Source organism: Zootermopsis nevadensis, unplaced genomic scaffold, assembly GCF_977971745.1.
Source record: "Zootermopsis nevadensis isolate Lab colony 2312 unplaced genomic scaffold, Znev_1.0 Znev_ptg000030l, whole genome shotgun sequence".
NCBI lineage: Eukaryota > Metazoa > Arthropoda > Insecta > Blattodea > Termopsidae > Zootermopsis > Zootermopsis nevadensis.
The window spans coordinates 2,050,204-2,063,005 of NW_028259162.1; the positions used below are offsets into that span (position 1 = coordinate 2,050,204).

General features: G+C 43.3%; 1 protein-coding gene across 12 annotated transcripts in view; it reads right to left on the reverse strand.

Moving 5' to 3' along the window:
• LOC110827811 (uncharacterized) overlaps positions 1-12,802 on the reverse strand; it is a 151,487-nt gene that overhangs the window by 18,437 nt on the left and 120,248 nt on the right. For 9 of the 12 annotated variants that reach the window (XM_087358607.1, XM_087358606.1, XM_087358608.1 and 6 more), the window contains 6 exons: positions 7,447-7,671; positions 6,476-6,763; positions 3,701-4,097; positions 2,912-3,472; positions 1,595-1,860; positions 488-754 (listed from right to left, as the gene is read on the reverse strand). In XM_087358607.1, the coding sequence (XP_087214733.1) occupies positions 488-754; positions 1,595-1,860; positions 2,912-3,472; positions 3,701-4,097; positions 6,476-6,763; positions 7,447-7,671 (2,004 nt within the window). The remainder of the gene's footprint in view (positions 1-487; positions 755-1,594; positions 1,861-2,911; positions 3,473-3,700; positions 4,098-6,475; positions 6,764-7,446; positions 7,672-12,802) is intronic. The other 3 variants (XM_087358610.1, XM_087358605.1, XM_087358612.1) reach the window with 2 other exon arrangements.

The following is a 12,802-nucleotide window of genomic DNA, read 5'->3' on the forward strand; positions in this document are numbered from 1 at the left end:
TGGTAGCCCTGTTTCCAGAAACGTAATTTCAGCCCCCATTCTCGATTTAAGGGACCAAATAGTGTTCATGTCTTGATGATCGTGTTCGTTCCTTAATAATTGTTCCTACTGAATATTTAAGTAAAATTACGGAAATGTAATGAAAGAAGCAGTGATGAAGTGGTAATTATAACAACAAAACAATGACGACAACAACAACAACAACAACAACAACAACAATACCAAAATTACGTGTAGCCAGCCACCTAATAAATTCGAAATAAATAAATCTGTAAAATAACTTCAACAAACGAACAAACATTTGGCAGGAAAATCATCGTGAAATACTCCGACGAATATAAAAATACATTAAGCTAACAATTAACGCCACATGAGAAAGCAATTAAAAATAAAATATTATTCTTCACAACGGCCGCTCACTCCCCGTAGCTGATAACAACACCAAACATCCCCTACAATTGATGCAACGCCGTCAAATAACATTTACCACCTGTGGGACCGTCTGTTCCTCTTCCCGCTCCAGGACGTCGACCTCCTCCTCCTCCTCCTCGCTAATTTCCTCTCGATCTTGATGCACCCCGGGAGGGGCCGACCGCGCCTCGGACACCTCGTCATCGGGTTCCTGCTGCTGCTGCTGTTGGAACACGGCGATGTCCGGGTCGCTGGCGGTGGACGACATCGCCGCGTCTTCCAAGGACACACTTCGCTTACGAAACAGGCCGCCATAGATGAGGTTCTCGTGAAACTCGTCCTCCTGTCGACAAACCTCCGGATTCAGACCGCCCCCCTCTCTGCGCTAGACTGCGTTTAATTTACTAATTAACCAACCGATTAATTCGCTGCTTAATTATTCCAAAATTCACACACGACGCAGGTTCAGGGATAGCAAAATCCGCCAATCTTCGACACTCACTATCTGCTTTCTCTGGTTTTCAGTACTACCAATACCCGTTAAAATTCAAGGCGGAACGATAAAGTTTTTTTTTTTTTGGAGACAGCTGTCTTCTGTTGCGTCGAGTTGCGGTCCCTGCTGCCTCCATCATCAAGGCGAATTATGATGGAAGCAGCAAGTGCCTCTGAAACGTCGGTAAACTCGGCGCAACAACCCAGAAGAGATCCATCTTTTGACTCACCTCAAATCCTACAAGACAACAATTTTTTTTCGTACAACGCGCGATCTTCGACGGTTTCAAATGAAATTCTTCATAATGTCAAAAATGTCGTTTAATATGTTTTATACGACGCACTAAGGTTCACGGACATCCATTTGTTTATCTTAAAAAAAATTGTCCTGGGTTTACCACTCGCAGAGGAACATTTTTTTTTCTATTTGTAGTTTTATGACGCATTATTTTACCCGAGTCTGTTTATGTATCGTAAACAGACAGAAATTCATCGCAGATTTCCCGTAAGTCGTGAACTCGGATGCGTTTTACTGCAGTACGAAAACTGCAATTTTCGCGGTTAATAAGAGGCAGGAGTTGAAGGCAGGACAGGGTCCGGTGGAGGGCTTTGGTTAATTCGGTGATGAACCTTTTCGGTTCCTTAAGCCGTCTAGTTAGTTAATTAAGAACACTGGAGCCATCCGAGATACCTGCTGGTCCTCCGTGAGCGGAGGACTGGTCCCCCCCGCCTCCAGGTCGTCTGGTGTTGACGAGAAGAGTGAGGCGGGCCTCTTTTCAAGGGGCTCCAAATAGCCGTCGTGATCTTCCAGATGGCCAGGGTAGCACGACCCGTAGTCGCTGTCCTCTTGTACATCCGCCTCGCCCTCAAGTCCGTCTGGGCCGTCATCCGCCAACAGGTCAGCGTCCGCGGTGCTGTTAAACGCGCTGCTACGACGACGTTCTACCAGGATCTCACCTGCAGAGGAAACTGGTCACTTGTCTCTCAGGACTGCTAACCAGAAACGCAGTCAAGCTGGTGGTTTCACGTGAACAACCCAAAACTAATTTTTGTGTCGTGAGGGCCAAACGCTTAAGGCAAGTTTCGCGCCGAAGCAATTAGCAACCGGTAAAACGCAAAATATTCTACTCATAGCAGTTCATTTCGCGTTGTCAAATATTAAATTTCTACGAAGAAATTAATTCCAAGAATTCTAAATAATTTCACGTTACGATACTAAGAATGAGAATAAAATTAATTATAAACCCTTTCCATGTACGGAAAGATTACTTAAATCAACTTCATTGTTACGATGTACACGAAACAAAAGACTCCGGAAAATTAATTAAGTCTGAAACGAGAGCTTACTTTATTGTTATGATACTTTGCGCAAGTCATTCACCGGGAACTTTATTAAAAATAAACCGATAATTTATTCATTACAGTAATCTCATGAACATATTTCCGTCACTTACGGCTACGAACCAATCATCACTTTGCAAGCAACAAGACTACGATTTAAATCGATCAATCGATCCTAAGCAAAAAATCGATTACTATCGTCTATCACCTAAATTAAAAGAGGAGAGAAACTGAGCTAGCTGGATGTTAGACTGTAAGCCTGAACTTGTATTTTGGAGGTGCAAGACTCGAATCCTGACAACGCTCCTCAAGGTCTTCCTCAGATTCTCCAGGCGACTGCGTCAAACAGATAAAGATCACTTTGTTTCAGATCCTATCGAAAGCCGTGGTGTAGTGATTCGTATTTGAGAGGTATCCGGATCGAATCGAAAAGGCCTAGCAACTTTCTGTCTCGGCGTTTTTCTGTCTGAATAGCAGGACTTCGGGGTAGCGCCTTAAAACAACCGAAGACTGCCCCTTTCATAATTATTTCCGCCTGACCATTCATCTTTCCATGTCATCCGACGTTAAAATAACCTTTAAAGATGAAATAAACAATCCTAAGAGTCGATAAGTCAAATCATCGGTCGCTCTACCATTTTCAAGCGCAACGCTAACTGACGCTCACCTTCGGACAAAGTCTTTTGTAACACTCGTTTCTTTCCACGTCGCTCTGCCCTCTGCGGTTCGAAGTCGATGAAGATTTCTTTGTAGGTCTTAGAGGATTTCTTCTTGGCAGACTCCGTCTGCTGCGCTGGGGTATGCAGCGTCTCTGTGGTGGAGGGAGGTCCCGTGGTTCTGGCACCCTGGGGCTCAGACAGGTTGCTCAGACTCTCAGGTGGCGTCGTCACGAGGAACGGAGATCTCGGGGGCTCTTCGGATTGAGTCCGGTGTAACGGCTCGTGTTCTGACCCTCTCCTTACGTCTTCATACCCGTCCATGGGGTAGTGGTAGGGGTAGCCGGCGCCGACAGACGTCGAGACGCCAAACCTTTCTCCAGCTTCCGAATAGCTCTTCATCAGGCGTCGCCCCGTGTTGTTTCCGTTGGTCTGCGCCCCTTGTGACACCATGCGGACCCTATGGATGGTTCGGGGGCTCAGTGACAGGTAGGTCGGTGCAAGTGGTTTGCGCCCCAAACACACCTCCGTCTGTGTCGCCTCCGTCTTCATGAGCGCTCGTTTGACTTTTTCTACGAGAAAGGACAACTGTGATTTGCTCTAATGCAAGCATAGAACCCACCTTAAACTACTGGTGATTTAGAATTTAGAATTCATTGGTCCAGGACGGAGTCCACTTGTGGGCTTTTGTGGACACGGTGATGAACATCCTGGTTCCGGAACACCCTGACCAGATTAAGAGCTATAATAAACTGTTTCAAGTTCCTGAACTGCGCAGGAAGTCAGCTGAGTTCACTCACCCATAACGACGACTTTGGGCGACTCGCCCACCGCCGAACCGCCCAGCTGCTGTTCGCCCAGGCTCTTCTTCCCGTCGATGAGTCTCTCCTGGCTGCGGGCGAGTACCACGGGCTTACTGCTCACGGCGTCGTCAAACGAGGTTAGAGTATACGAGCGGCCGAAGCTGACATGTTTCGTCCGATGTGGGGGCGCTGCCTCGTGGTGGTGGGGCAGGGCTGGGGGCGGTGGAGGCGGAGGCGGCAGGTCAGGATGCGCGGGACATGGACCTGCCAGGAACTCAGTGCTGTAGCTCAGGTAGTGACTGTGGGCAGGATAGCGGGCCAGACACGACCCAGGGCGGCGCGGATAATGGAGAATCCCATCATATTCTCCGTCAAGAATCGGGCGAGGCCTTTCCTGTACACATAGTAGACAGATAATCGCCGAAGCGGAACGCTTGCGCGACGCCGGCTAAATTTACCCCAGACAAGTCTCCAGTTGACACTGGAGACAAATCTGGAACACCGGCGCCGAGCGTCGGGACGCCATTACAAGTACCAGGAATGTGACTCAAACCATTGGGATGGCATTGTGAGCGACATTAGAAAATAGACGCCCGGCCTGATTATAATAACAACCAATGACCTGGGGCGGACAAACTCCAGACATGTTGTGTATCTTTTCTCAGACAATAAGCAGTGTCTATCGTAATAAAATTTTTCATGAATATAAATCTATTTACACAATTTTTTAGATTATCGGTAATTGTTATTTATTACTTGTACTAATTGCACTAAATTAACGCAAATTGGGGAGGTCACGTATTCTTTTCCTTTGCAAAGTTAATCTTTGTAACTGAGGAACGTCATGTTTTCTTTGAGGTAATCAGAGCTTCGGCTTCAAGGGAACAACACATTGAACACTCTGCCGTTCTTGTGCAAGACCCAATGGAAACTTTGTGCCTCAACTGGGGTCCAAACCCCTCCCAACGGCGCTCTGTCGATTGACCTCCTGCATAAAATCGAGGTTCTAATGTGAGTTACTCGCATCTCATCACTTCCAGACGTAATTCCGTCCCTTTTCGCCCCTTCGTGGACTTAATTTCCTTAAACTCTCTTCACGCAGTCGGAGTTTGCCCGAGCAGAGACAAGATTAGCGGAAATTGTATATAAAATGACGTCAGTAACCAAAGTGTTAATAAAAGCATCGCGCGGTGCAGCTGTACTGAGACCAGGTACAGAATTATCAGAACGTATTTTACAATTTATTTCAAAGTATCCAAAAATTTAGTAAAGCCACATATTTACTAAATAATCCGGAACAAATATTACAGGGTAACGGAAAGGTAAAATTTGTCCCTGTGCTTAATTAATCATTACGCCATGAAGACGCATGGGGGGGGGGAGTCAATGTACAGCTCCACGTATTTTTAAATTCGGCGCTCAGAAGAAGTATAAGTGGCCAGCTCTTAGACCACAAACGTCATCTTATGAGCTTTCAGTCATTTCAATGGATCGCACGTTACTTAACTGCAGGGAGAGTCAGAGGAAAACCAAATAAACCTCAGGGCACCAATTAATGCGGTTTGATTCGTATCAACTATCATCCAAAGTAAACAACGGACAGAAAAATAATGGGATATTTGCATGAAAAGACGCTGAAAAATCAAGGATAGTCGATTTCCTGGAGAAGATTCAAAAACGGTAATTTCTGAACAAAAAAACATTAAAGTTATGTCTGTCTTCTGGGTTGTTGGCGTCGTGTAGTCTTGTAGAAGTTTACCGACGTTTCAGAGATGTTAGCTTCCTCCATCATCAGGGCCATGAGTTACAAGTACCTCTAAAACGTCGCTAAAATTACACGACACAAGAACCAAGTAGACAGACATAACTTCACCGCCTTGAGAACCTAAAAGCTTACGAAAGTCAGGGAAATTTATTCTGATCCTCTGAGCTCAGGAAAATGTATATTCAGGAAATATGTTTCGCTAATATGAATCTGGTTGAGCCGCGTTCAGTACCGAGATTTAGCCTTCCGGCTGTAAACCACACGATTCGTTATCCCACGATCGTATTTTAGCGGGCTCTTTTGTGTTTTACCGCCCAATAATTTAAGGGGGGCTACACATAAAAGGCCCCGACCTTTATCAACAGTTCATACGCTCTATTCTGTGGTTTGTCACATACTGTGTTATCAAAATGTAATTAAAAATAAATAATTAATCCCTCTGTTATACCTGGATACAACGAAATCAATACGGGTCAAGGTAGGAGATGATAAACATCGTCGAATCACCGCATCAAGCCTCTAATTTAGGAGGCACGAGATCCATTCTTTTCTTAAACTCTAAAAGGCGTGTCACTCGTAATGGTCTCGCAATAAACACATATTTTTGGGACACTCTGTACGATCAAGTGGTCCTCTCCACTCGTTCCTCAACTAATTCCAAGATTTACAGTGACCAAAAGTCTACACGATGTTACGGTGACCAAAAGTCTACAAGATGTTACGGTGACCAAAAGTCTATACGATGTTACAGTGACCAAAAATCTACACAATGTTACGGTGACCAAAAGTCTACACGATGTTACAGTGACCAAAAGTCTACACGATGTTACGGTGACCAAAAGTCTACACGATGTTACGGTAACCAAAAGTCTACACGATGTTACGGTGACCAAAAGTCTACACGATGTTACAACCCAAAGGACCAACGTCGACGTCCAGACTGCTGGGAGGTCCTCAGACAATTCCTTTATTGACAGAACACCGACAACAGGAGGCGAGCCACTCACCATCCGGGTGGATTCCTCGTCCTCAGTCATCCACGTGTACGTCTTGGGGTCTGCGACGGCGTTGCACAGTGCTCTGGGACGGCGCCGGAAGTAGGAATACTCCAGGTCGTCGTCATAGAGACAGAGTTCTGGGGGCGGCGGTGCTGGAGGCGGGTAACGGGGCCAACGAGGGAGCGGCGCGTAGACTGCGGCAGGACGGCGACATAGTTCGTGCAGGTTCTCGTCGCTAGGAACCTTTCGCCTCACACAGACGGACAGCAGGGAGTTCCGCGACCGGCAGGTACTCTCCTGCAACGACATGAGTTCTCGTGATGACGGAACTCAGCGCAATAATCGCCATCAATTGCGTAGGTTTAAGTTTTGGGTTTGAATTATTGACGGTGTCTAAGAACTGTTTACCGAGGAGAATATTTTGACCTGAGATGGATGAAACTACACGGGGGCTGCAGAAACTTGCAAAATGAGGAGTTCTACAAATTGTACCCTTCGCCAAGTACTATTATGATGATTACATCAAGTACGGCGACATGGACGGGGCATGTAGCACGCATGGATAGTAGATAAATGCGTATGAGCATTAAAATACATTTTGCTATACTACATTAGTGTCTACCTGGACGGCAGAAGTGAACTTTATTGGTGAATGTACAGTATTATAAAATTCTAATTCATTTCTCTGTTTTATACTAAGGGAAAATCATAGTTATGGAACATATCCAATGTAATGCGTGCCGTAATTATGTGGTCAAAATCGGAATGTTTTTGTCAAATCGGGTTATAATTGCATCATTACGCTAAAGTGCCAACAACTTCCTCGCAGAAAATTTCCGCACGTTCCTTCAACGGCTAAACAGCTGACGTATCCAGGTAGTTACCTCGTAGGTGGTTATTAACGTTTCGGGGTAATATTCTGCCTCCATCTTCAGGATAACGCTTCTGTATTCACAGTGGCGTGCAGACAAGAAACTCACGTGGTAGTTTGAGAGACAGCCGAAGAGCCCGGATCCCCTTTCCCGTTCCAGCACGTCCAGCTGCTTGCTAGTGATGCAGTATTGTTCTCGGATGTCCTCCTTGGAGTACAGTGGGGTTCCTCTCTTGTTGCGCTGGAGGTGCAGATCACTTGCCACTTTGTTTCGTCGCCCCATCGTCTCATCCTCAGATTCGTAGCAGGGCGCGAGGTCTGGAACTATGTCCGCCTGTAACAGTCAAATGGGGCGCTCAGTCCCACAGCTACACATTTATTAATTTGCCTCCAACAGAGAGACGCCATTTTCACCGAAATTCCGAGTAACATTCCACAGCACGATGGCACTAGTCACCAAATTGTAAGTTTCAATGTCGCATCAAAATTTAACAACGTTGTAACACGGATAATACAGCCCAGGTGAGTGAAGACAGCTCAGAATTCGCAGCACAGCAAAGCTAGCCCCGCTGTAGTGGTGACTTAGAACCTCGCGTTAATGGAGGTGGCCTTAAATCATGCAGTCTGATGACGGCTACATACTATTATACTAATACTATTATTCCGGTGCAAGGTTTCGATAGCTCAAACAACAATATCGCGGGTTCAAATCTTGTTTGGGGCACATAAGCAAATATTTGTATATGTTATTGCATGCGGGCGAGAGCCTAACGTGGGCTTATCCCCCATTCAAGGTTCCTACCAAATGTCTTTTGAAACCGACATTTTGTAGGGCTCCTTGCGTGAGGAATCGGGCAGTCGTGGGTCCTCTGTCCTACACAGAGCAGCTATTGTTATACCAGGTACACATTTCAGGTTCTCAAGGCGGAGAGTACGAATATGTCTGTCTTCTAGGATGCTGCGGAGTGTAATGTGGTAAAAAAATAATCGACGTTTCAGATGTGCTTGCTGCCTTCATCGTCGGTAAACTTCTACCAAACTACAATACGCAGTATCACAGAATACAACTTCCATAATTTAGGAATAAATTCGGCAGAAAATTATTCTTCGCATTTGTATTTTATCTTAATCTGTGTCTTATCCTTTATCTAATTCTCCTCTTTGTACACATTCTTCTACATACTTTTCCTCTTTATCTATTCTTCCTTGTATTTATTTTACGTTCCATAAAGGAGGCTTGTACGGGGCGTGGAGAAGTTGGATACGTGAGCTCAGTGCCAGTAACCTTCCGTCGCCAAAGTGTGGCACATTAATCACAAACTTGCCATTTAAACAGCTACTACGAAGTGCGTGTGCATGTCTAGACAAGGCACGCAGGTGCGTAGAAAACCCCATTCCGGCTTTGTGCCAACGTGGTCTGATTATAACTCTGCCAGGGACCGTTCTGTGGTCCCTGGCAGGTCGCCTCTCCAGGGGATCGCCCCCTTCCGATGCGAAATCAATAGGACCTGTGTAGGAATCCACCCCCCACCCCCAAACAGACGCGTTCCAAACTTTTAATTTGTTTTGAAATTCAGCTGGAAAAGCCTGTAACCAACTTATTCAATTGTATGAAGCAATAGGTAAATGGGATTCATTTTCTGTGTTGCCAACTGTTAAATGGAAATTTTGTCGGCTCTACAATCAGTTTCGTTGCTATGGCTACTTATATATTTTTTTTAATAATACATTACTGTTTCTTCTCAGGAACCGGATGGAGCTGAAGGTCTGAAAGTGAGGTTAAGTTCTTACGTTTAAGAAACCGTGTTACATTTCCGAAACCATGCAAGAATTTTAATGAAAACTTGGTACTGATGAGACTACATTAAATAATGATCGAGGCTAATTTTTGTTCGCGTCGGTCTTAAAAATACCTACTTTACATAACGCTCAAATCAATCTTCATAAATTTCTTCTAAAAATAGTCCACCACGCACAGCGCTGTTAGTACATGATGTAACGCATAAATCTTCTTATGTACAAATTTTGTTAATTCAGATTACGTCACTTTTCGATGTATTGTTTGACCGATGTAAACATCAAAAGCATCACTTCAAACAATAAAGTTGATCCATTATATGAAAATATCTGGACACGACCTCCAAAAAAACTACACTACGAAAAATTGTAAAAAATTGTAATTGAGTTTTAAATTTATTAATATAATTTTACACCTGATGATGGTTTAATAAAACCGAAACATGTTGTAAATGTTCCAATTGTAAATCGATTATTCGATATGGAACACAGAATGATATTTTAATTATCTTATTTTAAATACATTGTGATTTGACGGAAAACCAAAATAATTAATTTTAATTTCTTAAACAGTTCTCAATAAACCATATTACGAAATCACGTTAGTGCAAATAAAGTTATAAACGAATAAAAAAAACAAGGACAACTGTGTATTAATTTAGCAACTTTCTGCGTGTTGATTGAAACAACAGAGACATCACGTGATGGGTGTACACTGCAAATACATCTCTGAGAGCCAATAGGAGTCCATCATTTTATCACAACTGCAGAATTTGTGTGTATCGACCCTTTCAGACATCCCGAGCGAAATGAAGTTTTGGGGACATTGCTACGCGTGTGGTCAGGCTGTGCTGGAAACCAATTTAGCCGTTTTTGTCCTATTTTTCCCCCCACGGGGATCTCTTTGTTTACGTTTAAATTGTATCTATTCCGCGTTACAGGCAGAAATACGTTAACTGCCAGACAGTAGCACGCGCCTCGCGGCCATATAAAGTCGTTAGCGATCACAGGAGTCTGATCTGTGTAACTATGCATATCACATGCGATGTGCATTCTAACAGGTTGTTAATCTGTGGACTGAGTGCTGCATGTGACACGCGAGTAAATTTGAGTTTCAAAATTTAAAAAAAAAAAAATCTTAATAATCATACACTGAGGATACCATTAACAGCTCATATTAATTAATTAAATGGGGGAGGATTAAAACAAAATTAGATTCACTGTGTAGACTCCTTTTCATCAAATAGAAAAAGCTGTGACAGACAGAAGACATACATTTATATTCTTCAGGAAACAAGAAATGTACACAAAGTTTCTGTTCACTGCCCCACACAACAACGGACGAAGATGATATTATAGTATAATAGAAAGGTTATACAGTGTCCAGTGACGAGATATTTTGACGAAACTTTGGGTTTCATTATAGAGTTAATTTTGCAAAAATCAACAACTATTTCCAAATTTCAAGACAAAATCCGAGCTCTGAGGCTGTCAGTCGATGAAGATATCGACTGTAGTTTTTGTGGGATTTTGTATTGTACGATTTATTTTATTAAATCTCCTGTGAAACGATGCTAACCACCTGCAAGGCGTTCACGACCCAAAAGAGCACAAGCGATACACAATACAAGAGTTTCCTCAGCGATGTTTTCTTAACAACCTATTACGGTTATAAATAATTATTTATATAATTATAGTTACAAAAAAATAAGAACTTTCCAATAGATAATTTAGTATGGATACGGCTGAACGCAATCTTTGTTCTACGATCGTGTTTCTCAGAAAATTAACAAAATTAATTACAGTTATTCTGCATGTAGATCACAATGTTTAATCAGCTAATGGCCAAAGTGATTTACATTGCCTGAGAACCTGCTTCATTATGAAGAACGAAGCCATCAGACGTAATCTGATCATTCGTTTAAATTAATAAACTCAATCAACACAAGATTAATGTAAAAGTGGCGTATGTTCTGTCTGAAAGTTCACCTCCCACCCGACCCTGCAGATAGAGAGCGCAGCAGTGGTTAAAACAGAAAGTGTCTGACGACCGGACTTCGATCGCAAACAGTGACCAATTATTTGTCTTCTGTCTGCGCTCGGAACTAGATGGAGGTGAGCGCTTAACCCCCGGGAAAGGACCCCGGTACACATTGGATAGGAGATTGGGTGGGCCCCAGAGCCGGTCTGGACGCAGAGGCTAGAGGAAAAATCCGCTGCCCCCGTCGGGGGATGGAAGCCCGGTCGTCCAGACCGTAGCCAGTCACTATACTGGCTGGGTTACAGCAGCCAGCTCTAATATTCAGAGACACTTGGTCGTCTTTATCTTGCGTTTATCGCACGATTTCTCATCCTGGATCTACATACGTGCTCCCGCGATAAGAGGACTAAATTTCGAGGGGGGGAGCACCCCAGTTCCTGGGCGTCGTATCGATCCCGACCTCCATGCAGTGTGCAAGAAACTTAGGGACTTCTGGGTTCATAGGACTTCTTATCGCTTTGTATTCGAAAGAAATACACTGAATTCTGAATTTAAAAAGTCTGGGTTCAAGTTCTAACTTCAAACTTTTTGTATAAAGATTCGGTTCTGACATCAAAGAGAACTGAACGCTTTTTCGTTTCAAAGATTAATTGGTTGATGTAAAAGTCACTGCTTGTTATGAGAATCACAAGGGAACCATTAACACATTCTGTTAACAAATTTCGGTGTTACTGAGTCTTAAGGAAGGTTAAGAGTTCACATGATACCCACTGGAATCTGAAGCCCGAATTTATAACTTGTGTTGGGCAAGGCCGTGGTCTAGGCAACACGGAGTTTTCCTCCGGGGGCTTCCCCGGTTTCTCCGTGGCATTCCAACAATTACTCCATTCACACACAGAAGAAGGCAATGGCAAACCACTTCTGGATCATCTGCCAAGAACGTATATGAACAGGTCCCAGTCCGAGAAAAGGATGGAAGGATCCTGTTCATATGGACCTGTCGTCAGACAGAACACTAAATAAAAAATACGCAGGCATCTCTTTGGTTCATTCGCCTGGGTTTTCTTTTTCCTAAAAGTATTTTTATGTTTTATGACATTGCTTCGAACAAACACACATACCCGTTCACCACTTTATTATTATTACTTTCAGCACTAACACCGCAAAATTATCGAGTTATGTCTGCGTAAGTTTACACGCCTGTACAAACACGAAAAATTACACACATTTTGCAAGATGTGAGCACACACACCCACAACGATTACTAAGTTCGGTAAACATCAGTTTAGAATCTATATGTCGTCTCCTTTGAGTGAAGATTCAACATTCTTCAATAGTAGATCCCGTGATTTTACATTTAAAAATTTTAGATTCTGAAGTTACAAATACGACGGCCAATGTTTTGAGGGGGGGAAAAGTCAACAGATTTCAAGAACAAAATTGGAAGAATCAAAAGAACGAGACGACAATAAAGCTAAAAGTGTGGACGAAAAAGATGAACACAAAAATCGAACACAATTTTTGCCTTTAATATTGTATCTGCTTCAATCCTGTTCAGAAAATAATCACTACAAAAACAAACTAAACTTTCTAACGATTTACAACTAAAATGGTCGACATAAAAGAACTCCACGCCTTTCAGTTCTTGCATAAAAGCGATTTCAGCAGCTTGTAGTGAGATACCATG